Source organism: Pelodiscus sinensis, chromosome 1 (assembly GCF_052426305.1).
Source record: "Pelodiscus sinensis isolate ZL-2025 chromosome 1, ASM5242630v1, whole genome shotgun sequence".
Lineage (NCBI taxonomy): Eukaryota > Metazoa > Chordata > Testudines > Trionychidae > Pelodiscus > Pelodiscus sinensis.
This window is the reverse complement of record NC_143052.1, coordinates 156,080,506-156,108,126: the sequence shown is the minus strand read 5'-3', so window position 1 is coordinate 156,108,126 and position 27,621 is coordinate 156,080,506. Positions and strand designations below refer to the sequence as shown.

The 27,621-nt window shown below is 41.7% G+C and overlaps 1 protein-coding gene across 40 annotated transcripts in view; it reads left to right on the top strand.

Annotated features, from left to right (window-relative positions):
* Positions 1 to 27,621, top strand: part of ABI3BP (ABI family member 3 binding protein) — a 320,664-nt gene that overhangs the window by 217,381 nt on the left and 75,662 nt on the right. For 17 of the 40 annotated variants that reach the window (XM_075907457.2, XM_089772857.1, XM_075907515.2 and 14 more), the window contains 10 exons: positions 568 to 642; positions 2,292 to 2,339; positions 2,805 to 2,879; positions 6,445 to 6,492; positions 11,363 to 11,437; positions 13,889 to 13,963; positions 15,653 to 15,727; positions 17,242 to 17,316; positions 18,859 to 18,936; positions 25,713 to 25,787. In XM_075907457.2, coding sequence (XP_075763572.2) covers positions 568 to 642; positions 2,292 to 2,339; positions 2,805 to 2,879; positions 6,445 to 6,492; positions 11,363 to 11,437; positions 13,889 to 13,963; positions 15,653 to 15,727; positions 17,242 to 17,316; positions 18,859 to 18,936; positions 25,713 to 25,787 — 699 coding nt within the window. The remainder of the gene's footprint in view (positions 1 to 567; positions 643 to 2,291; positions 2,340 to 2,804; positions 2,880 to 6,444; positions 6,493 to 11,362; positions 11,438 to 13,888; positions 13,964 to 15,652; positions 15,728 to 17,241; positions 17,317 to 18,858; positions 18,937 to 25,712; positions 25,788 to 27,621) is intronic. The other 23 variants (XM_075907568.2, XM_025188486.3, XM_014577294.4 and 20 more) reach the window with 12 other exon arrangements.

Sequence of the window (27,621 nt, the reverse complement as noted above, 5' to 3'; positions counted from 1 at the left end):
TCCCCCTAGCACCTCACCCAACCCAGCCCTGCCGGAGAGAAGGGGGAAGAGAGGGGTGCTCCGTGGGGGAGGGGGAAAGGGGGGATACTCCATGGGGGGAGGGAAGAAGAAAGGATACTGCCACAGAGCCGCCCAGCCAGCCTGCCTCACCTTATGCTAGGGGAGAGAGTCACACAGGTAAGTTCCTTCCCCCATCCCTACTCTCTCCCTTTCCCAGAGACCCCAACAGCCAATCCCTTCCCTCGGACTGTGCTGCAGGCAGTGCAATGGGCTCTCTCTAGGACCCAGCAGCCCTGCTGTTGCCTGATCACTGCTTCCCGTTTCTCCTGGCAGAGTGGTGCCCCAGAACTACTGTGGTGCCCTACGCAACTGAGTACTCTGTGTATGCCTAAGCCAGCCCTGAGTGTCACAGTCATTGCTGAATAAAATATATGCCAACTTAACTGAGTTTTTGCTGTTCACAACATTGCAGGTATCACTTCTTATACTTTGAACGTGATGCCAGAGTCAGGTTGTGATTCCTTAAGAGTGTTAGAAATGTAGGGTTTTTGTTTTTGTTTTTTTCAGCTCCAACCGAAACACAGTTCATTCCTTCTAAACCTAACACATCCCCAGAGCCAGAACTACTACATTCTAAACCTGGTAATTACCTGTTCATGCAACTGGTTCTAACAAAACTCCTTTGATCTGATGTGTTTCCTTTACTTTGCTATCAGGTGTTTGTTACACACTCTTGTCATCCGTTACTTGAAGGTTGTAAATATTTCAAGGTTGGTTAAATTTGCCAAAGGTTGAAAGGAATTACTTATTGCTCCTGTGATATAAGTAGTAATAACAGGTTGTAAATGGAGCCAATTGAATAATTCAAAGGAAATAATCAGTAGCAATTTATTTTCTTTTACTTTATTCGTTCAAAATTAGCCACTTTTTTGCAGTAACTTTTCCTTTTCTGTGGATTGATTGATAAATTTGCTAGGAATACTTTATACTCAGTTTTTGGAATTTAAGTTGGTTTGATTAGTGATTGGTAACACATCTCCAGGTGTTTGATGGGACGACTGTTACTTTTGGGCTATGTCTAGACTATAGGGTTTTTGTGGGGTTACCCTGCTGTGTCCAAGGAACGCGTTTGCTCTTCTCCTTTTTTTCACAGAAGAGCAAATATGCTCTTTTGGGGAGCCCTGTATACCTCGTTTCATAAGGCATAAGAGCTCCACTGAAAGAGTAGGCTTTTCCACCATTTGGCCCCATCTAGATGCGGCCAAATGGTGGAAAAGCCTCTTCCAAAAAAAAAAGAGGAAAAAGCTACGCAAAATGTGGAGTGCATTTTGTGTAGCTTTTTCTGCAAAAATGTTGCAATCTAGACCTAGCCTTGTAGTTTGCAGTTCAGTAAAGCTTTGTAAACACATTCTTAACTTCAAGCACATGATTAGCCCCTGATTGAGGATTGAAACTCTTAAGGACATAGGTAGTAGATTAGCAGAATGGAGAAATTTTACAAGCATTACCTTTCCAAGCCACAAAACTTTGCCAAAGGCTTGCTTCCCAAATAAAATAAAATTAGTCTTGTGTAAGACACATTAGTCATGTGCAGTGGGTGTGGGTGTTGGAGCATGGCAACATTGTAATTCCTTGTTCAATCACACAATGTATTACCGTTATACCACTTCATCTGAATGTGCAAACCGAACCCTTGTTGCTGTGAAATTCCATGCTGCGAGATACAATATTTTGACTGTTTGCCAAAAAGGCTACATAAGCACAGCTAAAGTGATTTGTTTTATTTTTTGCTATATTCTTCCTGCAGCAGAGAGAGAGGGAAAATTTAGGGTGAATATCAGGAAATTTTTGCTAAAAATGAGATGTATTAGGTAGTAGAATAGTTTAACAAAGAAGGTGGAGGATGCACGATTGCTTCAGACTTTTAAAAGTAGACTAGATAATGCACTGCAGGGAAGAGTGCTGTATTCCTGCAAGAAGAAATGCATGACCTCTTAGATCTCTTTTATCTCTGATTTTATGACTCTGGTTTTTTTTACTATCTCAAAATTGAGAATTCATCCAGCTTATGGTATTTCTTTATGGTAATGGTGTCTTCACAATTAATTGACCACAATTTCTAAAAATCAGAGCAAGATATCCAAGGGTAATTTGATAATCCATGGCATTAGCACAGACCACATTAGCAAAATATTTTATTTATTGCTTACATAGGAAGTATCTTTAAAGGGGGAAAGGGTGTTCCATGCTTAGATTCTCATGCTTTTACTGTTGTTTTGTTTCTGATGCAGTCCTGGAACCTATTACACTTAGAATTGAACCACCAAAGTCAACAATAGGTAAAGAAATTTGTTTAGTGCCCAGTCATGTTTGTTTTTTCTTCTCTTCACAGAAAGTCACATTGTAGTTTTCATCTCATGTCACCAGTTTCTTTCTTTAAAATTCCTCTTTTTTTTCCCCCTAGCTAAGTCTGTTGTTTGTCACTAAAGGCTCTTTAGGAATTTTTGTTTATTACAGAGGTATATTAATTCCTTTTTAAGGCACTCAGGCTGTCTGTTTTGAAACATCTTATCCTCCAAATCTCTTTCAGCTGGGATTCAAAATGATCAGGAATCCCACTTCACTGCTTGGATAAATCTAGACACACTCATCATGTTGTGTTTTTCTTCAAACTCCTTTGTACACCTAACTTTATCTTCTCTGTTACCCATTACAGGCTTGTGACGTGCCATGTCTCTGTCTTACACCTGGCATTAGATACTGATTTTTGGGTAATAATTTGTAACTCCGGTTCTCTCTTTCAGCTCCAAAAGAGACAAGACGTGTTCCTTTGAAGCCTAAACCATCACCAAAGCCTCATGTGCCACAGACAAAACCTGGTAAATTATTTTCTCTGTCCTGTTGAAGTTTATCTCTAAGCAGCTGTTTAAGTAATTTGAAATACCCTGAACATCAGACACAATGCAACTCTGCTACAATATGTTGAGTGTTTTCTTTGCTAGCCATTTACGGCAATAGCAGAAACTGATTAGCTTTCAGTCATCATCCAACAGCATAACAATACCTGTGTTTAGACACATGGATGAGATTTAGAATTATTCATGTTCTGTAGTGTTTTTGATTCTGTGTTACATAAAATGAAATTTAAAAAATGCATTAGTTCTGTGTGAGAGATTCATTTGTATATTTCTTGAAACTCTGCTATGCACTTTTAGAAAAGATATTGCATAGCTTTTAATGTATTTATTGCTATTGTATGTTGTCTTATCACTCTTTCCTTTTAAGAACTAGTAAATTACCAGACATATAACTAATATTTGTTTAACTGGATTCACAATATCAGTACACTGTCATCCAGTATTCCAAGACACTTTTTCAGTACTTATACAAACAGCTAGTTAATTTGATTTAAATTGGGATACTGTAAAGTGGTTAATATACTGTGGTATCCAAAATACCACTCTGTTTTGGTCCACTAGTAATTTTCTGTTGACACTATTCTGTTCATACTGTTGGGTAAACATGGATGATTGTGTGATACATTATCACTCTCAAAAACAATAGTCACCAACTAGATATGGTCTCTTGGTATGAAAACTCTGACTCTTGCTACCAAGTTATTTTAAAAATCATTGCACTTGTTTGCAAAAGACTGGCTGGAAACTCAAGTTTAAAACAACCCTCCTGATAAATTAGATACATAAGTTAGTACTGTATATTTTTTCCTTGTGGCCATTTTTCTGTTATTCGTATGTCAATCTGTCTTCCTATATTGATACCGAAAAATGCTATCTACCATCACAAAATTGAGATGTTTGTATTGTCCTGTGTATCTATTTTTAAAATAATTTTCACTTCTTAATTTATCTTAATTCCTACAAATGTCAATAAGGTACTGAAAGTTATTTCTTAACTGACCTCTATCCATTTCAGCATTATTTTCTGATTTTCCTCGGATTGTCTGCAAAGATATCAAGTGTGGCCTTTGATGTTTGCATTGCAAAATACCCAAATAATCACACCGTTTAATAACATGGTACTCACAAGCAAGGAGCTCTCCCACTTCAATTTTATATATGAGTGTCATACAAAAGACAGTTGTCCGGAAAGTGCTTCACACCACAGGCTACAATTTCCAAGTGTTTGATTGTAATAAGTTTCTGACATCTTTTTTTAAAGACCACTAAAAAAGATGTCTAGGAAAATTTAGCCCACATTTAAGGACTCAGTTCTGTCTTTAGGGGTATGTCTACACTGTAAGCTTCCTTCAAAAGAGAGCATCCCCACCTCAAAACCGGATTGAAAAAGCGATCTGCTTTTTCGAAAGAAAGCGTCCAGACTGTATGGACACTCTCTTGAAAGAAAGACCTGATTTCTATTCACAGAATGGCCACCAGGACACTTGTGCTTTTTAGATTGCCTCTTCTTTTGAAAAAGTCCCTGTTCTGCATCCACACATGCCTTTTTTCAAAAGAGCTCTTTTGGAAAAGGCGTTCTTCCTCGTAATTTGAGGTTTACTAATGTTGGAAAAAAACCTGCGTTCTTTTGGTTTAATTTAGAAAGAACGCAATTGCAGTGTGGACGCAGGTGAAGGTTGGGTTTTTTTGTTTTGTTTTGTGGGGGTTTTTTTCCCCGTAAAAAGGGCTTTTTTTTCAAAAAAACAATGTAGTCTAGACATACCTTAGCTGTTTAGATTTGTTAGAGTAGCAGTTCTCAAACTGTGGGTTAAGACCTCAGAGGGAGTCAGGAGCTCATTTTAATGTAGTCACCAGTGCTGGTGTTAAACTTGCTGGGGCTCAGGGCTGAAGCCAAGTCCAAGTCCCACTCCCTAAGACTGAAACCTCAGAGGGAGTCAGGAGTGTTCCCTCTAAGTTTTTCCATCCGTGAGAAGAGTGAGTTTTGTCACGTGCATCGATATTGAGGTCATGTGCGCTTGTGCAGATGTGTGCCACCATAGCACCCACCAGTTACTAACAATAATCCCCCCCCCCCCCCATTCTCTCTGTCTCTCTGTCTCTCTCATGTTATGGAAGAAGAAGGACTACTAAAACAAGTGCTAATTAACACGCTGCATGACTCTAAATGTTGATTTTATATTAAATCAAGACAGACAATTAATACTGCAAAATTTTCAGTAGCCATTTGTTATCTTATTAAAAAGGTGTCTGCTCTTGTCTTTGTCAGGGAAGTAGAATTGAAGGCACTGGGGCCTAAGCTGGCAGAGATTGGGTTGGACTGTTGAGATGTTTTATGTTGTTTTCAACTACTGGCTAAATGCTATTTAATGGGCTCACTTCTGAATACTTGCTGTATACATATTGCTCCCTATTACTCAAGAAACAGGATTTTTTTTTCATAGTTCAGTTCCATTTACATTTCTCTAATCTTTCAGACAATTTGCTTTGCCATTCACCATTTGCTGTGATTCAGCTCTGTGGAAAGATTGAGGAATGAAATGCTTCTGAATATTTTATTCATTAATTTTTATTTTCTCACCTAAGCAATATCTGAATAACATGGATAGACAGCAAACTTCAGCATTTTAGCAGCAAGCTATCAAAGTCTCATTCTCGGATCTGAATTTCTATTTCTGTTGGTACTCTGTTTGCTTCCTGCCTTGTATCTGAACAGCAGACAAGCAGCTGGAGTTGCCTGGGGGGGGGGGGGGATCTGCTCCCATTTTTATTCAGAAGCACTGGCAGCACAACACATAGGGCTGCTGGGGAAGGGAAGAGGGCAGAGGAGACAGGGAGCTGCCATTGGCTTTTATTCAAAAGCAGCACAGGGGAAATAGGGGAGGTGTGCTTCTTCTCTTTGCAGGCACACTCACTGAAGGCAGCCCAGCTGCTGGGGCTGGCCAAGAAGGAGTCAGTGCTGCTTTTACAGGCACAATGATGGCAGTTGGATCTGCTGGAGAAAGTTGGACTCTGAGTCAACTCTCCCTCAGCCTCCTGACCTGCCCCCGCAGGCTTCCCTCACTCCTATTCCCCCCATCAAGCCCACCAGTTTACCTTTTTCTACCCTCTCCATCTACAGGGTCAGGACTCAGGAGGAGGTAGCTAATTAGTGTAAGCATGCTGAGCGACTCCACTAATGAGGTGGACAATCTTAATTTCTTCCTGTGCGGCTGCTCAGACACGCATTTTACAGGAAACTATACCCATCAGCAGAGCAGCAGGGTTTGGGCTTTAGCTTTAATGCCCCGGCCTGGGGGGATGGAGCTCCAGCTTCAGTCCCCCTACTCGGGGTTGTGTCGTAATTTTTTGTTGTCAGAAGGGGATCTAGGTCCAATGAAGGTTTAGAAATCCTGTGTTAGAGCATAATGGTTCTTTATTAGTGTCGGCAGACCAATGAAAGCACAATTGTTATTTAACTATAAAGTTTACTTTAAATATATTTATTCTTTTTTTATTTTTATTTTTATTTTTTTTTGTTTTTGATCAGCCCTGGAATCAACTACCTTTAGAACTGAACAGCCAAAGACACCATTAGGTAATGATGTTAACTGTGGGGGGAGTCATATTTGGTTTTCCTTCCATTAGAGATGTAGGCATGGTAGGGCCTTGTTCTATGGGCCCATCTGTCATCACTTATCATCAGTCTTCTTTGTCTAGGTATCTTTGTCATTTTCATATCCATCTTTGCATATTTCTCTTTATAGGAAAATAGTTTAATTTAAGTTGTTGGCTCTTTAGAGCACCTAGAAGTACTCTAACTTTCTAAAGCCATGTTTCTTTGTCTTTTCAATTTCTCTAATTTCCCCCCCTTTTTTTTTTCCTGGGCACAAACTTAATGAGTATTCCCACCTGTTGTTTAGTTGATCTTGATACAGCTACTGCCCAACATTTCTTTGAAATTCCTTTGCACACCTGACTTTCATTCATCTCCATTACTCACATAAGTATTTCTGCTTCTCCAGTGGACCCCACAGACACCTTATATCTGTGTTCAGGTGTACATGGTGTAAGGTTCATGTTTCTGGGCAGTGATTTTAATACTCAGGTTCTTCTTTGAGGAGTGTCCCTGGGGGAACTCCACTCTAGGTGTCTTGGCACTTCTACGCTTTTAATGGGAACTTTTTAGCAACAGTATTCCCCCCTGGATGCCGACACACACACACAGCACCGTAGCAAATGTGCCAATGCGTGTGTGTTGTCAACCATCCCTCGCTTCCTTCTGAGCCACTCCCGGCTTGGTCGGAACCCAGCAGCGCTCTGTGTTTAATTCTTAGATAGTGTTAGTTGTTAGTAGTTAGCAATTCGATAGTGTTGTATTCTTAGTGTTATGGTTCTTCCCCCCCTTTTAAGTGTTAGTGATGTTTATGTGTTTTTTTCTCTTGTTAGTAGTGTAGTTAGGTTTAGAGTAGTGATGGCAGGCTCCCCGAGATTTAAGCGGTGCCTGACATGCAGAATGATCATTCCCATCTCGGATGGGCACACCCAATGCATCCCTTGCCTGGGCCAGCATCCTTCTCCTAAGAGCTGTCACCACTGTAAAAAACTCTCTTCTAGATAAGTGACGGCAAGGGAGTTGCAGCTGAAACTCCTTACTATGGAGAAGAGGGAGAGGCCGGCTTCAGAACTGGCATCTCAAGCCTCTCTACCTTGCCAAGAGCAGCTTCTGACCAGGGTTCGTCAGCACTGAGGGGATCCTCCGGGCAAGAAAATGCCTAAGAGGAAACATGCCTCACCCTTGGCAGACAATCCATCCAAGAGGCTATTCCCTTAGCAGAAGCCTTCTTCCAAAGTACAGGCTTCGGGGGATCCACAGGCACCAGGGCCATCCAGTATGGATAAACCCTCAGGGGCAGTGCCCTCTAAAGATGCACGCCCTGTGGTCTCAGCACAAACGCCAAAGAAGACTGCCCTGCACTGTTGGTACCACCACAGTCGGTACCCAGACCACCACAGCAGACCGCAGATAAGGGCTGATGGGAACCGCTGGTACAGACTCTGATGAAGTTGGCTCTGGCACTGCATACTGAAGTTTCCCCAGTACCAACCATGTCTAAGGCCTGGGTCAACTTGGTACTGCAATGAATCCAGCCCTCACTAAATCAGGAACTGGCACTTTTGTCAGTACTGGGGCCTCCTGGTTGCACCTCTCAGGATTCCCTAGAGAGGTACAGAACTCTGTTGAGGACTTCCCCTTTGAGGAGCAGAAGGTTTTTTTGCACCACAGATTTTTGCTCAAGGACTCATGAATTACATTAAAGACATTGAGCATGTATGTCCCTCAACCCAAAAAGAAGTTGAACCGCCTATACACGTCACAAGGCAGGACACCATCCCAGAGGAGCTGGGAGAGGCAACAGAAACATAAGCAGCCTCAAGAACAGCCCATCATGTCTCAGTCCTCAAATGGCAGGCAGAAGTGTTCAACATCTGGTCAAGGGTACTGTTTCTACCAGCCAATCTGTACCGGTTCAGCCTTCAACCGTTCTACCATGCATGGGCCAGTATTACAGCAGATAGATGGGCCTTGGAAATAATAGCAAAAAGCCTCACAATTCCCTTCCTTATCTTTCCACCAACCCAACCTCCATCCCTGGGAAAAGGAAACTTGATGGTGTCCCTCAACCTACAGGATGCATATTTCCATATAGTAGTTTGCACTTTGCACAGAAAATTCCTCAGGTTTACACTAAACGATCAATACTATCCATATTGAGTCCTACCCTTTGGCCTGTCTTCAGCACTCAGAGTTTTCTCCAAGATCCTCAATGTGGCAGTGGCCAATCTCAGGAAAGCAGGAATAGTAATTTTCCCTTGCCTAGACGATTGCTTGTTACTGGCTTTTATGGAACAAAAGGCCATGGACTGCACCACACAGACTATTCAGCCCTCTGGGCACACCGATAAACACTCAGAAGTTGCACCTTATCCAATCTCAGGAGCTAAAGTTCATAGGCGCAACATTGGGTTGCATACAAGCACAGGTGAGGGTACCAACACAAAGATTCCACTCGTAAGGACAATCCAACAGTATCTGCCAGACAGTGCCTACAGCTACTTGGACCTATGTATGCAATAACCTACATAATCCCTTATGCCAGACTGCACATGCAGTGCCTGCAGCTGAGGCTTCACACATGCTTCCAACCTCACAAGCAGCTTTTACACAAACTTTTGAGTCCCACAAAGTCAAGGATGGTGGTTGCAGCTCAGCAATCTCTGCTGCAGAGTCCCTTTCCAAAAGGCGCCATTCACATAACTATAGTTGCTTCCCTAGAGAGCTGGGCTGCCAAAACCAATGTCTACATCATCCAAGGAAGATGGAAACGTACAGAATCAGCCCTACACATCAATGTCCTAGAGCTCCACGTAGTAAGGAGAGCATGTGAGTACTTTCTTCCCCTAATTCAGGGCAAGTCAGTGAGAGTTCTCACAGACAATACCTCTTGCACATTTTCCATAAACTATCAAGGTGGGGCCAGGTCATATTACCTCTGCAAAGAAGCTGTGTCCTTGTGGCACTGGTGCATTCACCATCAAGTCGCTATATCAGCCATATAGCTCCCAGGCAAGCAAATTGCTACCGCAGATTACTTAAGCTGAATATTTCATCAGAAATACAAGTGGGAGATACATCCCCAAGCTGTTCCTACCATCTTTCAGAAGTGGGGCTTTGTGGGATTAGATTTATTCTATTCCCACAAAGTGCTCCAGGTATTGCTCCAGAGCGGGACTAGGCAAGAGTTCCATGGGAGATGCCATGATGATTAGCTGGTCTCACAATCTGTTATATGTCTTCCTGCCCCTTCCCCTTCTCACCAAAGTCATACAAAAAATAAAACAGGAGGACTAGAGTCATTCTAATAGCAACCTCATGGCCCAGGCAGATCTAGTTCCCTTACCTGTTTCACCTGTCAGCTGCTCCTCCGGTTCCTCTTCCACAGTGGCCAGGCATATCCTCTCAGGACCTGGGTCATCATCTTCATCCTAATGTCCACAAACTCCAACCCAACACTTGGCTCCTCCATGGGTTGGAAGAAGTTTGTACTCTAATCACGAACTGTGCTAAAGAAAGTACAAGGAAGACCTGTTTGCAGAAATGGCACCGTTTCTCTAAGTGGGCCACCCACAGAGCACTTCAATCTCGTATGACACAGCTGCTGACAGTCTTGGAATATTCTCTCTCCTTGAAGAAACAGAATCGATAAAGGTCCACTTTGCATCTATTTCTAGTGAGCATGGTAATGTAGACAGTCACACTATTTTTTTCTCATCCGACCACCAAAAAATTCTTGAAGGGTCTCAACAATGTTTTCCCCTCAATAAAGCCATAGTTCCATCTTGGGATTTCAGACCATGGCAACATAAACACTGTCATATCTTTCCATGAAAGTTGACTTTCTGCTCACCATTACAACAGCCTGAAGGATCAGCGAATTGGCCACTCTCATGGCCAGTCGGCCATTTACAATTTTTCACAAAGACAAAGTGGTGCTAAGACCACACCTGAAATTTCTACCAAAGATAGTTTCACAGTTCCACCTCAACGAACCTACATACTTACCTGTTTTCCACCAGAGGCCTCATCCTGATGCCAGTGCCACCTAGCTCCACTTGGATGTACCGCAAGTGATTGCTTTTTACATAGACAGAATAAAACAATGTAGATGTTCTTCCAGATGGTTCATTTCTATAGCGGATAGCTCCAAAGGGCAGGCAATTTCAAAACAGAGGCTTTCAAAGTAGATAACAAATGGTATTAAAACTAGTTATGACATCCGTAAGGTGTCACTATTGACTCAGTTGTGCCCACCAGGGCATCTACCTCCACAGCCTTCCTCCACAATATGCCCATTATGGACATTTGTAGGGCATAACTTTACGAAACTACACATAACTTTACGAAACTATGAAATAGATAGCTACATTGCACAATGTGCTTGTTTGGGACAGCAGTCCTCTGCCATTCAGCAGTCAGGTCCAAAGCCCCTCCTTCCATACTCAGGGCACTGCTCTGTGGTCACCTACAGTGGAATGCCCACAGGGACAGTCCTTGAAGAAGAAAAGAGAGGTTACTCACCTTGTGCAGTAACTGATGTTCTTCAAGATGGGTGTCCCTGTGGGCACTCCACGACTCTCCCTCTTCCCTTCTGCTTTGGAGTTGGGACATTTCTCTGCGATAGAGAAGGAACTGAGGGATGGTTGACTGCACATGTGCGTTGGCACGTTTGCTACAGATGAGCGGTGCCGCACATGCATGTTGGCACCTGGGGGAATACTGCTGCTAAAAAGTTCTAATTAAAAGTGCAGGAGTGCCAAGGCACCTACAGTGGCGTGCCCACAGAGACGCCCATGTCGAAGAACACTAGTTACTGCACAAAGGGAGTAACCTCTCTTTTTTATTTCAGCTCCAAAAGAGGTACGACGTGTTCCTTCCAAGCCAAAAATATCGCCAAGTCCAGACGTGCCACAAGCCAAACCAGGTAAATACATCAGTGTTTTGTATCTCATATTGAGGTGTGTCTTTTATAGAGCCTGCTATATTTTATTTATCTTGATGTATACCTTGAACCATTTCTTAAAGATGATAATTCTGTATTATAACTGGTTGCATGCAGAAGTGGCCTCTCTTGCAATCCAGACACTTATACTCTGTTCAACTGTAAAACTTTTGGTCACACTGCATCTATCTAAAGATTTTATACTGTAACCCATCTCTGTAATATCTGACATCTTCCACATGTGATTTAATTAGCAACAGAAAGACTTTGGAAAACTTTGTGGAGTCTGGGTCTTCTCCTTTTTGGAATTACTTCTTTTGTTTGCTCGTGGTTTCTTTGTATGGAGGTGTTTTGTGAGACAGGCAGATGAATAGAAGGAGGAGTCAGGGTAGAGTATCTTGGTGGAATTGTTTATCATAGAGGCGGGTTTTACAATGTTTCCTGAAGATGAGACTCATGGGTTTTCTTTCTTTTTCAGCCAGGGTAACTTTTGCTTCATTGTTCTTATTTCAAATGATACTTTCCAGCTGATATTACATGGAGATTTGGTTATGTTGCTCAGAGTTTTGTTATCATGGATATAGTACTTCCTGTAATGTAATCTAGAGGGTTTGTAATCCAAATGTAAAGAAGCCAGCACAAAAAGATAATTCTGAAAAGCCATAGTCCCCACACTATGGGATTGGCTACAAAGACTCCAGATATATATTGAGGTCCTGAATTGTTCTGTAGGTATCGCCTTGTATGGGAAGTAGTTCTGAGTGCATACTCCCAGTGGATCTTCCAGTAGGCATTAAGACTCAAGGAGGAATGGAAGAGTAGGCAGTACGCCACCTACTGCACTGCAGTATGTGCTCCTCTCATGGTCCTACCTCCTTTCCATCTCTCCTTGTCTGGGAATGAAAAATGCCGCTGAAGGTGATAGTTTCATGTAGTCTTCATGCTCTGTAATCTCTGTGGGGAGAGGGTTCAATTAGAGCTTTCAACAAATGGTACAAGGTATATCTCAACATATAGAAATAACCTTCCCTTACTGTTCTTGTATCCAAGGTAACAGAGAAGAAATGTTTCATGTTTAATGCTTTGATGTGCTTCAGTCAAAGTACATAGGGATCATAGAACATATCTATTGTGAGTAAGTGGTTGGAACGGTATAAAAGGATGCAAAGTAAGAGATCACTTTGTTGAATGTTAGTTATATGCTGTCTAGTTCAGCAATACTCAGACCTTAGTGGCTCAGGTGTAAAATTACCAATCAAAATCACCCAAGAATTCATTGTTTCATTTAAACAGTATGTCAAAGGAAATAAAGTATGTGTGTGTGTGTGTGTGTGTGTGTGTGTGTGTTCTCACAGAAAATAAGTTAATAACTTAGTGCAAGCTGATAACTTAATTATTTAATCTCATAGCATAGTAAAAGCATCCAACTTGGCTAATAACTAAGGTTGGTTAATAATTAAATTATACAGTGTTTTAATAGCATGCGCTGTAAAGAGAGATGCATTAAAGAAACACTTGTGGCTCCTGTACCTCAGTCTGAGTGTCATGGTCTATTTGAATGTGCAAAGGTCGAACTGAGCCCTTACTAGGTTAGAAGTGAGATTGAGTTCAGATTCACTATGGAGCTGTCTGTTTTTTAAAAAAATATTTCCTGCAAAAAAGGCAAGATTTATTTTAATTTAATGATTCGCATGATTAATTTTGTGAGTGTTTGTTTTTATTTATCAGTTTAAAGCAGCACTGGAACCAAATACATTTAGAATTGAACAACCAAAATCAACATTTCTTTATTGGATTCCTACATTTGATTTTGCGTCTCAATGTAACAGTCAAAATTAAGATATTGGCTTTCTAAAGATTGCTTCACATCATCATTTTTCACCTTGCCTGGTCTGCACATGATGTGAAACTGGGCTCTTACCTACTTTGTTTTCTTCACAGCAGTATAGTCTCACTGGATGAAATTAATCTCTGTGAAAGTGTCTGTAAATGTTCTGTCTATAATGTTCTCTGGACTTTAACGCTCAAAAATAAATGACCTAAGTGAGCCTGAGGTACTGTGGAGACCTGGGGCACTTTACCTATTAGTCATAAGGCAGTGAATCAGTCTAACTCACCTTCAAGCAGCTCAATCATCTTGCAATCATGTTGGGTTTTTTTTTAAACTACCCTTCTTGCTAATTTTAATGCTATGTTCCAACAGAACTAGGCATTTCATCCATGCTTTCCCACACAATAGTTCCTCTTCTCTTCAGACTTCTTTGTGCCATTTGTCTTTTATCTGTTCATTAAATACATGCACACCTTTATGTCCTCATTGCAAGTTCGGAGGTACTCCATGACTATCTATACAGGCTTGTGTTTTGACTGATGTCAGATGGTGATGCTTGGGAGTACTTTATCAATATATATAACCCAGTTGTTTTCTTTCAGCTCCAAAAGAGACACAGCGTGTGCCTTCCAAACCTAAAACATCACCCATTCCTGATACACCACCAACCAAAGCTGGTAATTGTATCTTAATTTTGTATTTCAGTATAGCGATGTTTATGCTTTTGCAGCTTTCCTACCATGAATTGTTGGCACGCACATTTATGGCAATCGCAGAAGTGTGTTAGTATAACAATACTCTGCTCCGCGGCTGTCATGGAGCAAGATTGAGCTATCTGATACGTACAAGTATTAATCTTACTATATGTTTTAGAAATGTATCTGTCTGTCTGTCCATCCTTCTGTGAGTCTCTTTGCGAATTCAGTATGCAGCTTCCTCTTATAACTTAAAGCAAGGCCAGTGTTTGTGTCTGGATAATGGGATGTGCATGGAGAGCAATTGTTTCTCATCAGATGGAAAGGAGAGGGATGTGATAGCAGATGAATGACAGCAAGCCCGGGGGACAGTTATATCTCAGAATGACCAAAGGGGGGCAGCAAACACCCCAGCCCTAGGCAGTAGTCACTGGCAGACAGCACGGTTCCCGCAACCCCGGCCTGCCCAGGGAGCAGTTACCAGCCACCACATGGTCCCCGCTGTCCTGGGCCACCCCTCAGCGACTCTGCTGCATGGCTGAGTGGCCCAGGGGAAAAACATCTGGGCAGCCTGCATGCCCCCCGCCCACATCCCCTGCCCAGGCCTGCCCCAGGGAACAGCTGCTGGTCACCATGTGATCCCTGCCACCTCCATGGAGAAGCTACCAATCCCCTCTTCCATCCTCCACTCCCTGCTCTGGGCCAGCCCTGGATCTGAGCAACTCCACATGAGTCTTGTAGTGAAATACACAGTCATTTATCTTTTTTTACACTGTTCTACTCAGGGTTTTTCTTTACTATGCCCTTATGCAACAGAAAACCTTTGTTTTAATTTCCATAGGTTAGAAGAAAGGTTGTTCATTTCCTGTCTGACATCTGTAGTTTTGAGGGGTTTGTTTATCTGGTGTCAAAAGATAAAGGTTCCAAACAATCCTTCCACTTTGCTCTTGTATGTTGCCTTCCATCTGAAAGTGAATGGTGAAGATATTCCCATCTCTGCTCTTCCTGTTGCTTATCAGGCAATATTTTTATGCCTTGCTGAGTTAAGAGGGCAAAATTCTTAGAAAATGCAATACATGAGGGCAGCAGCAACAACAGGAAATGGCAGAGACGGAGGATTTGTGTACAAGATATGTCAGTACACAGTAGGGGGGTGTGATATCGAAAGTGTGTTAATGTGTAGCACATTAACTGGTTCACGTAGAGTGTAGATTCTGCTAGTGTACATCAATCGGTGGTGTTGATTTCTAACAGATGTGAGATACTTAGTAAGCACAGGGAACCTTTAGTATGTACCAGTAGGGTCTACACAGACCACTTAATGCACAATGCTTTAGAATGCTTTGTAAGTTCTCTCCCTGCTGGAGTGCACAGCATCCCAGCTAAATAAGCCCTGAATCTTCAGCTGCACAAGAGTTCAGTTGGCGCTGCTGAGGCAGGGAGGACTCATTCCATTGCCCCACTCTGCAGAGCAGGCAGGGGGTCACTTCAGCCTTTGACCTCTTCTAGGATCCATGCTGCATTGTAATGACAGACTATCAGCCATTACCAGAGCTGTTGGAATGATTTTCTGAAAGATATTTCAGTTTTCCTTTGGAAAATCTAAATGAAAGCTCCCCCGCTCCCTGGCAACACACCTGATTTAATGTATAATTTTGTTCATCCTTTCAGCTGCGAAAGAGATTCGACGTATCACGTCTAGACCCAAAACATTAGCCAGCCCAGAGGTACCACCAACAAAACCTGGTAATTACGTAATTGTTTTGTACTCTTTAATTTCAAGGTTTTGTTTTTAGCCATTGTACTTCAGTTGAATGTTTAACTAACATGCTAACATGTTGTTATACTAGCATAGCAGGTATCTACTTCTCTGCCATCAGCCTGCGAGCACCTGTATCTCACATTTGACACCTGCAGATGGAAAGTACAGAGGGTCAATGACTATTTTCATTTTGTATCCGTTATATTATAAAAATGTGTATATATACTCTACCAGAGCTAAGAGACCCAACTGCTGCTCAGCCTTAGTATAGGCCTGAGCCACCCAAACAGTTTGCTCTCCCAACCTGTACCAGGACCTGGGCCTATTGACTGTTTGTTCAGCCTGAACACAGGCCCAGGTGCCTGGACTATTTTTGACCACCTGTTCGGCCAGGGGATAGGCCCAAGTACCTGGACTGGTGGTTGCAATGCCCTGAAGCAGGGTCTGGGACAGACTGTTAACCTGTTCTGCTTGCTTGCAGTAAGACAGGTTGGTCTCTCTCTGAGCCTGGACAGGATCGGGACTCTGGCCTGATCCAGTACAGGGTGAAGAACACAGGCAGCGTCCGCCGTCAGACATAAGGGGTTTTGGAAACGAGTAGTTGCGGACACTTCGAGGCCATGACAACGATGAACATGGAACATCTTATTAAGTATCTCACAGAGACCCAATAACAGCAGCCACAGCTATTTGGTGAAATAGTTGGGAGACCTGTAGCAGCAGCAGCTGCTCAAACAGCTGATGCAATAGGAAATCCCTGCCACCCCATCACCAATCCTTCTCTATAATAGTGTAGCCAGTTAAACGATCAACCAATATGCAGCTGCTTATTGGTTCACACTATTGACTACACACGACTTTCCCCTCTGTGGCTCTGCATTTAAAGTATTTTGAGAGCCAGTGCACAGGAATGCTGGCTCAGTCCCATTTCACGCCGTCTCCCAGTAGCTACCCCCACTGTGGCTCTGCGTTTAAAAGAGCTTGAGAGCTGGCAGGCAAGGAGACAGGCTCAGTCCCAGCTCACACCTGGCCCCTGCAGCCAGCCCTGCTACAGCACGAGCCAAGACTAAGTCAGTGTGCCTGCCCACCAGCTTAGCCTCCCTTGTTCTTTTATGCTCACCACCTATGGAGTTACGCTTGCATATCATGAAGAGAAGAGGTTGGGTTACAGTAGCTATCCACTCTGAAACACGTGGAAAATCTCAGTCGTTCTGCTACCATGTCTCTGTGTTAATAAATTCTTGTCTTAATCTTTGTTGAGCTTGACTCCAAACAGGATAAGGAAGTCTGTCCCTTGCTTGCTTGATCATATTTCAAATGCCTTCATTTCTCTTTTAAAGGGCTGGGCACATAGGACTTTCAGTCTTCTTCACTGTCCCCATAAACATTTTGTTTCCTTGTTGCAGGCAGAAGGCATATGGTATCTTCAGCTTTACACCTGATATTAGACTTTTATCCCTGGAGAACTTAAACATTTATAAGAGGTTCTTTTTTTCAGTTCCAAAAGAAATTCAGCGAATTCCTTCCAAACTCAAAACATCAGCCAGCCCAGATGTGCCACACACCAAACCTGGTAAATTATTTTGCATTTCATTGTGCTTTGGTTCATGTTTTTAGCAACTCTTCTTAGCAATGGACTATTGGGAAAAAATATGGCAACAGCAGAAATGCTGCAACATTTTAAAACTGCAGTCTCCATTTTACTCCCGTTAAGTAGTGAGTCTGATCAAATCAAGCAGTTGGTTTTGATGTACTATAGAGGGCTCACTGTGCGACCGTGAGAGCTGGTATCAATCCCTGTATTTAAGATGCCTAACAGGTTTCATCATAAAAATATTCTTGTAATTTTATTGTTTGCAGGATGCCTTGGAATTTGGCGGAGAAAAAGACCTTAGATTAGGGACGTGATGTCTCTCTGGTCTCGTCAGGTTCAGTTGAGACATAAATTCTTAACAATCATCAGTTTTCGCTGGCTAGTTCCATTTTCAGGAAATTTTGGCAGCACGCCAAAACAAACTAAACAAACAATTCATAGTATCCAATTTATACCACTGCCCAAGTACCACCGGTACCACACCACTTTGGGAACATCTGTAGCCTGCCAAAACAGCGGTAGCGGTGGGGTATGTGTTTTTATCGAGAGCTAAGCCAGGCTTGCAGCACACTGTAGGGCCAGCACAGGACTCCTGAATTCTTTGTATCTCCCACGTTGAGGTATAACTTAAGGCAAGAGCTGCCCCAACTCCTGGACAAGGGTGGCCAGGAAACAGGGAAAACCGAGGCAAGCCAGGTTCCCTTCAGACACCCCTGGAACCAATATATGGTGCCTATGTGAGCCATTCCACCCTCTTTGGGTAAGCAGCCATTTCTGGATGCCAGCTAATGTAGTTAATCCTGTAGTTCAAATGATAGAAATCTGTGCTGAAGATTCAGAGATTGAATCGTGCTGCTGATGGCATCATGGTAGGTTGTCACAGTTGCACATAACAAAATTTGTTTTTACCTTTTTCTTCTTGGAAACTTAGGAAATTACACAAGTCAAAATTAATTTTTTTGTTTGGAAATTCCCTGTAGGAAAACCAAATTTTTACTTTGAAAATGTTCACAGTAAAATTAATTCTGTTTTCACAAACTTATGGTTTTGGTGGGAGAACTTTCTTCGTGAAAAATGTTGGTCCCTCTGGTTTTAAACACTCCCAATCAGAAACTGTTGTAACAACTATAGCCAAGCGAAGTCTATTATTAACAATACCATGAGAAAATTAGCTTTTGGGGAAATCTGGATCTGTCTGAATATTGCTGCCTATATAAGTCCATCTTTATTTTCTACAAGCATAGATATATCTATAAAGAGAGCCTACCATTGAGATATTTCATATAAATGAGAAACAGCATATCTGAATGTAGAATATAGTGCCCCCATGTTTAAATGTTTTTCTCTCTTCAAACAATCTCAAAACTCATTTAAATGAAACCTTAAAGAGCATCTACTTACGTCTTGTAAATCTCTGATTGCAAATGCTTGCTGCTATTTTAAAATTCATGGGCCAGGTCCTCATGTGGTATAAACTGAGTCTCTTCATCTCTCTCAAGCTTTATCCACATTTTTTTCTAGCAGGAATCATTCCATCCATCCAAGAGCCAGTCACTGCTACAGCTCCTTACTCTCTTGAACGAGCGAAGGCAACTCTCGGTAATAATATTTATTCAATAGGTTGTCACTCTGTTTTGTTCTTTTTCATTCTTATCAAAGGAGAAATTCCCAAGAGAAACTCATCTTATATCATTAAATGTAATCATCAAACTTTGCTTCTAGATGCATGCTTGTCCTTTGGCACTGAGCGCACAGTGTTGTTTGCTGTTCCCTCACATGAACTTTGTTTATTTTTGCAGCATCAGCAGCATCCTTTAGCCCAATTTGAAGTTTTGCATTCATAATAGATGGAGCAAATAAATCCACATACAGTAAACTTCCGATAATCCGGCACCTTTAGGACCCAGGGGGTGCTGGATTATCAGATATGCCGGACTATCAGAAGGGGGGGGCTATGAGGGGTCTGGAGTGGGGTGGGAGGGGATGCCACCCCAGACCCCTCATAGCCCCCCCTTCCGATAGTCTGGCTCTGCCCCAGGCGTCCCTGATTCAGCCGCTGCTGGTCAGTTTCAGCAGCAGCTGAATCGGGGAAGCCTACAATAGAGCAGCTGGGGTGCAGCCGGGTTGGTCCCGCAGCGTCGAGGGGCAGCGCTACAGCACCAACCCAGCACTCCAGCTGCTCTTGGGGATGCCTGGGACAGAGCAGCTAGGGTACTGCCCGGTTGGTCCCGTAGCGCTGCCCCTCGGGGCTGCGGGACCAACCCGGCAGCACCCCAGCTGCTCTTTGGGTCGCCTGGGGCAGAGCATCTGGAGTGCTGCCGGGTTGGTCCCGCAGCGCCAAAGGACGGCGCTGCGGGACCAACCCGGCAGGACCCCAGCTGCTCTTCCCCAGGGGTCCCTGAGTCAGCCGCTGCTGAAACAGATCAGCGGCTGATTCCAGGAAGCCCGGGGCAGAGCAGCTGATCTGTTTCTGCAGCGGCTGAATCGGGGACCCCTGGGGAAGAGCAGCTGGGGTCCTGCCGGGTTGGTCCCGCAGCCCCGAGGGGCAGCGCTACGGGACCAACCGGGCAGTACCCTAGCTGCTCTGTCCCAGGCATCCCCAAGAGCAGCTGGAGTGCTGGGTTGGTGCTGTAGCGCTGTAGATTAATGCAAAATAATGCACATTGGAACCCATGCCAACGGTACATATAAAACGATGGAGTCTAGATTATCTATTACCACTTATCTCGTAGTAGAGATGGTAGGCTTTGTAGTTGCAAAGAGTTATTTCTTTCAGATTTAGTCCAATATTCATATCTATGGTGATCCAGATTGAACTAGAGATCTGAGATTAAAGGATCAGGTTCCAAGAGTCTTTCATACAATTTTCTAACAGCTTCTTGACCATGTAGTTTTGGGTGAACAATAGGCTTTTGGAGTAACCTTCTATTTCCTAAGCATCACTGATAATTAAGTATATGGATTAGCACAAAGTAATTATCCATTGACCAGTTCATGTACAGTTTACCACAAACTTTAAAGAGACCTAAAGACAATGATATTATTCCATCCAAGATTTATCTAAACATTAATATACCTTTTTAATCTGATTCAGTGGCTATATTAATAGATAGCCACATAAATAGACAATTCCTAACATCTGACAAGATACAAGTAAACACCTCTTGTACAGCTTCTAGTTCTCAAACAACACAGGTTTGGAGCTTTAACAAGGATTGGCCCTAATAACCATTTACATACTTTCTAAAGGTTGAATTTGGGTCAATTAGTGGATGAGCTGCTTAAAATTTCTGGTCATGTGTCACAATTAAAAAAAATTTCAGGTGCCTACGAACTTTAGAGAATCTTTTTCTTCAGTAAGGGTACATCTACACAGCAACATTATTTTGAAATAACTAGCATTCGTCTACACAGCAGGGTGTAACTCAAAATAAGCTATGCAAATTGCGCTATGTCAATTGCGTAGCTTATTCCAAAATAGCTTATTTCAAAATTGAGAGCGTCTACACATCACTTATTTCAAAATAGAGCATTTTTCCTCCGACTTCCCTTACTCCTCGTACAATGAGGGTTACAGGAGTTGGAGTAAGAAGTCCCTTATTTTGACATTATTTCAAAATAACTGCCTGCTGTAGACGTGGACTAAGTTATTTTGAAATAATGTTGCTGAGTAGACGTACCATTAGTATGAATTTTCTAGGAGAAAACTTGTAACTCTTCAAAATATACAATATAGCCTTTCAAAATATTTTTCTCTGTTCTATAATATATTATGGAAATCCAGGAGCATTATTCTTTCATGAGATCATCCTGCCAGTCACTGTGTTCTTTGTGTCTCTCCTCAATTCTGCAGTGGGAAAAAGGATGGATCTTAGACAGCTATGTCTGACTATTGGGTTAAACCCTCCTTTTGAAGTAAATAATCTCTTAAATCCAATTTCCAGCTGCTCAAGAAGACTTTGGGAAAGGAACAGGAGAATGATCATTTTGCAGAGGAAACTCTGAGGAAGAACTCTTCTGATATCTCAATGGATTTTTAATTAATAGAATTTGGTGAAGAAAGCAGGGTTTACATGTGAGGTTTAATTAAATTTCCACCATTTTTAATATTATTTTATAGAAAATATTTTTCATTATCTGCAGATTTGTAATAACTATAGAACAAAAAAAATCACCATTTTGTAACAGAGGATGATTGTGATAGTGCCTCATAAAAAACACTTCATCAAGTTGGGTAAACCGAGGTAGTTATCCTCTAGTGACATTTTTTAAAATGTTCACAAGCATGAATTTTTATGTTAAAGTGATCATGTGAAAAGTTTCAGGAGAGTGGCTTGTTGCTTTTTCTCGGGCTTTCTGTGCATAATATTAAACTTGCCTAGATTTTTTTAAATTAAAATTTAATGATAGCAAAATGTGGAGCAAGTTTGCAAAAAGGTTACAAAATTGTTTGACACAGTTTTTGTACGAGTGTTACCCAACTCTGTTAATAAGGACATTACTTTATAGTATTTAACTCAGTTTCTTTTCCTTGCTAATTTTTAAGATTAATGCTATCACCTAATTTGTTGAGATCCATATCTTTTCCAGTAAGAAGAAAATTGACTCATAGGACAGGCAAGCATTGCCTGAAATGTAGTATCAGATATACAGAAACATATCCAGATATGTAACGCTATTCATTGTCTCTCATAAGTTCAGGTTTTTAAGACATTAAAAGGTAGCGTATTTATTGAAATATTTCTTGCACCTATACTTGATTTTGAGCTTTTTACATAATTTGTGTAAGACAACTGAAATAAAACTGCAGGATTCCAACCATTACTATAGATCATACAAAAATCATAATGGACCGCCTAGTATCTCTTCCTAACTCCAAACATCTGGGCTCTGCTTCAGAGATAGGCCTAGGCCTATTGTGACAATACGGTAGTCCCTGTCCATTGCATTTCAAAGACTTTCACACTAATGAGGATCACAATCCTCACCAATGCCAACAAAAATATTATTAGCCATACATGTTAAGCATATTCCTGATAATATACTAGTTCAATTGAGAATATGCCACATGGTAAGAGTTCTCAATTAAAAGGTACAAATAACAACTTAGAATTAAAATGATGAGGTCTAAATTAGCTGTTACCATTCAAGAAAGAAATTATGGAGTCATGAATAGTTCTCTGAAAATATCCACTCAATGTGTAGTGGCAGTCAAAAAAAGCAAACAGCATGTTGGGAATCATTAAGAAAAGGATAGATAATAAGACAGAAAATATCATTGCCTATATTTAAATACACACATCTTGAATACTGCATGTAGATGTGGTCGCTCCTTCTCAAAAAAGCATACATTGGAATTGGAAAGGGTTCAGAAAAGGACAACAAAATGATTAGTGGTATAGAAGAACTTCCATATGAGGAGTGGTTAATAAGACTTGGACTTTTCAGCTTAGAAAAAAAGAAGACTAAGTTTGGATATTATAAAAGAGCTATAAAATCATGACTGCTGTAAGGAAAGTAAATAGGGAAGTATTATTTACTCCTCATAACACAAGAAGTAGGAGTCACCAAATGAAATTAATAAGCAGCAGATTTAAAACAAAAGAAGTATTTCTTCACACAACACTCCGTCAACCTGAGGAACTCTTTGCCAAAGAATGTTGTGAAGGCCAAGACTGTAACAGGGTTCGAAAAGAACTAGATACATTCAGGGATTATAAATCCATCAGTATATAGGAGCAAGGATGGACAGGGTGGGTGTCCCTAGCTCAGTGGTCCCCAATGTGATGCCTGCGGACGCCATAGTGCCCGCCGGGCCATTTCTGTGCGCCCACTGAGTGATCGGGGCCAGCCCCGCCTCCGGGCGCACGGCACAGGGGCGGCGCTGGCCCCGGGCATGCAGCACATGGGCTATTCCAGCCCCGGGCACGCAGCGTATGGGCGTCCCCGCCCCACGTGGCACAGGAGCAGCACCAGCACCAGGCGCGCGCCACATGGGTGCTGCCGGCTCCTGGGCGCACAGCACATGGGTGGCCCCGCCCCCAGGTGTGCGGTGCATGGGCTGTGCCGGGTGCACAGCGTGTGGGCGTCCCCGCCCCTGGGCATGCGGCACAGGAACGGTGCCAGCCCCAAGCACACGGCGCATAGGCGCTCCTGGCTCTTGGGTGTGCGGCATAGGAGTGATGCCGGCCCCGGGCACTCAGCACATGGGCTGCTCCGGTCCCAGGCGTGTGGCGTATGGGCAGCCCCACCCCTGAGCGTGTGGTACAGGAGCAGCGCCGGCCTTGGGAGTCCGGCACATGGGTGGCACTAGCACCGGGCACACGGCACATGTGTGTCCCCGCCCCTGGGCGCCCGGCAGCCCCAAAAGGTTGGGGACCACTGCCCTAGCTTCTGGTTCCCATAAGCTGGGAATGATTATCTGTTTTGTTCATTCCCTCTGGGGCATCTGGAATCGGAAGACAGGATACTGAGATGATGAAGCTTTCATCTGACCCAATATGGCTGTTCCTATGTTCTTGTAAATACCTTTTTGTGCTGGAATCGGAAAGCTGATTCATAGACACAGTTTGGTGTGGGACGGACTAACAGGAAAATAACATAGTGTCGAATTCTATCCTCAGGCATTCACATTCAGGAGAAATTAGCTTTTATCGGGTTAGCTTAGGCAGCCCCTTTATGTTATGTGCTGTGCATCTTTTTGTCAGTAACTTTATCTGTTTCATCCAAAGGTGGATGTTCTCGTGACACTAGGAATGCCACCCACTTCATACATAGCAATTAACATTGAAACAAAATGCAGCGTATTTTTTCTTTTTTGGGAGCATTCATACCAAGTAATTTTCAGATTTGCTCTTACACAATTTGCATCACAGGCCATTGGATGCATATTTCCTTGTAAGCTACAATCACAGTGTGGTTCCTTAAAAAAATTGCAATTAGAATTTTGATTTGTTTATTTTTATTTCACCTTCCAGTGAAAAACAGTTCATTCCTACTAAACTAAAAACATCCATGAAGCTAGGAATGCCACAAACCAAACCTGCTAATTGAGCCATTTTTGTAATTCTATACATTTCACTAAATCATTTGTTTAGTGAAATCTCTGTTTTGCATTTCAGAAGCATTGAGGCAATTTCTTCTTAGTTACTCCTGTGCAGTTCTACTCAGTTTAGTCACTGGATTTGCACTGGAGTAAACAATGGAAAAATGAACACCTTTGCATGTGAAAACAAAAAATACTTCAAAGCTGACAGATTTATAGTCCCAAAAACGGACTATAATGTCCCATCCCACTATTAGTTGATCACAAAGGATTTCAAGAAATGGCAAATGATTGTCATATTTTCAGTGCTGGAAGATTTGGTTTGGGTTATTTTGTTTTGTTTTTTAAGTTTAAATGGCTGCAGGCATTAAACCCTTTTTAATTTCTAGTCATTTCTCCTCTCTTTGTTTTACTCTTCCCAGACGTGGATAATTATAATGACCTCTTTTGCAGAGTATTTTATGATTTACCAATTGAAAGTGCCATAGAAAGCTAAGAAGTAGTATTATATTAAAACAAAAACAATTTTAAAATGTGTATTTTGACAGCACAAATATAAAGCAAGAAGAATTTATTCAGTTTGTTTCTCTCAACAGTCAGTACAGTTACACTGTCATTTGTAATTTGATCATTTGAGTGGGGTGAGGGTCAAGGGTATTAATTTGAATGACACAAAGGCTTACCTATTTCCATTACAGTATTTTTGTTTTATCATGTATGTATAAAATCAAAATTTATCAGTTCTTTTTCATTTTAGCTTCTAAGTATATTTGCATTTTTTCCTCAACAGCAGTACGTCAAACATCCCCACTACCACTTGTAACAAAACCTTCAGTTACTTCCAAGACAAAAGCAACAATGGGTATAGAAGTTTCCTTACTGAAGTTGTTATATGGTATTTTTCCCTTTTCACCAAAGACAACCGCTCTGGAAACTTATTTAATGATATGGCATTTCATACTCTTTCATTCTCCTTCTACATTTATCCACATCCTTTGCCACATGAGATTTCATAGCTCTGTCTTAGAAATGGTCTCTACTACTACTATAAAGTCTGCTAGGAAGCACCATTAACCTATTATTTCTTATCTATCTGTCAAAACAGAGTGGTCCCATTTTTTAAGAATACTGTATAAGAATTTTGTCCATTTTTATATTAAATCATCCCACTCTAATTTTCCTCTTTTTGAGCAGTCATTTTATTTCAGCTTCCAGAAAACCATGAAATTGTTATTCTCTTTACTTCAGGCTTGTACTTTCTGTGGACTAAACATGGCATTGGACTATGATTCCTGAAGAATACAACAATAATCTTGCTCCTTTCTTTCAGCTCCAAAGGAAATACGACTCATTCCATCCAAACCCAAAGCATCTGTCCGGCCAGAAGCACCGCAGACTAAACCTGGTAAATGCATTATTTCTGCAATTCAGTATAAAGACTTTACAACCTTTACAGATGTTATTGTGGCACTACCTTAGTTACACATCCTGACATTGGTCAGTGCCTTGATGTTATGATAGTCACGGCATCTTGAAAGATATTAAGATCATTTTGTTTCATTGAGTTCACAATAGTGAATTGATAAAGAGGAGAACATTGAAAGGGCTAGCAGAATTTGAATCTCAGTTTGTGGAAAGCCATTTGGCCATGGTTTTTTCATGCTGAATTTAAGTAATAGCCATGGATTGTTTTTTAACCCATAGAACGCCTTGATGTGCCTTGGATACACATGCATTTCTATAGCAGCTGTAACTATAGCATTAAAGCTATTCTCTTCTTATGGAAATTGTGAGAAAGGGAACCATGATTTGGTAAGTGTCAGGGAGATAGCCGAGTTAGTCTGTTTCAGTAAAAACAACAAAGAATGCAGTGACACTTTAAAGCCTCACAAATGTATTAGGGTGTTGGGGCATAAGCCACCATGAACTACAGTTCACTTCAGCTTTCCTCCACTTTTCAAACATCCTCTGAACTCAGGTCTAAGAATCAGCCAATATTCAGTTGTAGTTGGATTATAAAATAAGGTTAACTTTTAAGGCGAGTAATGACAGGAACAAGAGGAGCTCTTAATTTTTCAAAAGTGGTAGCTGGAAACCTAATCTTTGACTTTGTCAATTATATTTGCTCTTGAAGTAGACATAGTAATTTTTAATCATTTCCTTTTTCTCGATCCTCTAACACTGGGAGGGAAGATAGTAATAACTCTATTCTTTAGAGAATTGTACAATTTTGTTCTGCTTCACAAAAATTGAAACAGATAATAAAAGAGATTAACTTTTTAAAAGATGATTTTGAGAAACATTGTACAAGTAACCAAGTCATTCTTATGGAAGAATCAATTGACTAGAGCTATCAGTGGATGCTAGGGTTAGCATGACTGCAAAGAAATGTGCATATCAGAAGAGAATGGTGAGAAAATGTAAATATATCAACAAATAGTAAAAGTATTTTTACTATATATGTGCATTATTTTAATTAAGTACTTGGAAAATGAACTTTCTGCATCTGGCAATTGTTTAATTAGAATCTTAATTTATTTTGTAAAAGAAAAGCCTGTTCTTTGTTCCCAACCTCACATACCACCAAGTTAATTTTGCTGCTTCTGCATATGTTGTAGTAAGATTAGGGACTGAAACAAAAGTCCATGTAGCACAGGCCTGGTTTGAGGCAAAGCTAAACTGGGAGCGAGAGGCAGGCTTCTGCTCACAGAACTTGGCACGAACATGGCTGAAAGTGTAAAATAGTAATTGGCAATAGGCCTAGGTGTAGGACAGTATTTGGGACTAGGCACTGACTGTAGAACAGTAATTGGTACTGGTCACAAGTTGAAAGCACATTCCAAAAGGATGGTACCACCAACTTTTTAAAAAAGACCTTGGTACCCACATTTCCCACAGGTGCCAACCCAGGCTCAGGAAAGGGTCTAAACTGACAGCATGATGGACAGAGATGTTCTAATTGAACCATGAGGTGCAGGGTGATGAGTGGTATCTAAGTCGCGTCAGAGGATGGCAGCCTGACACGTCAGAAGTGATGTGAAACTTGTTTGTAGCTGAATATATACACAGGTGTGTTGGGCGGGTGAAAGTCTTTGTCCAGACCTCCCACTGACTAAGCTGAGCCCACTGTTATGGGTACATGGTGCTGTGTCTAGACTATTAGGGTGTGTCTAGACTGCATGGCTCCGTCGACGGAGCCATGTAGATGAGGCAGGACGACAAAGGGAAACGAGGCTTAC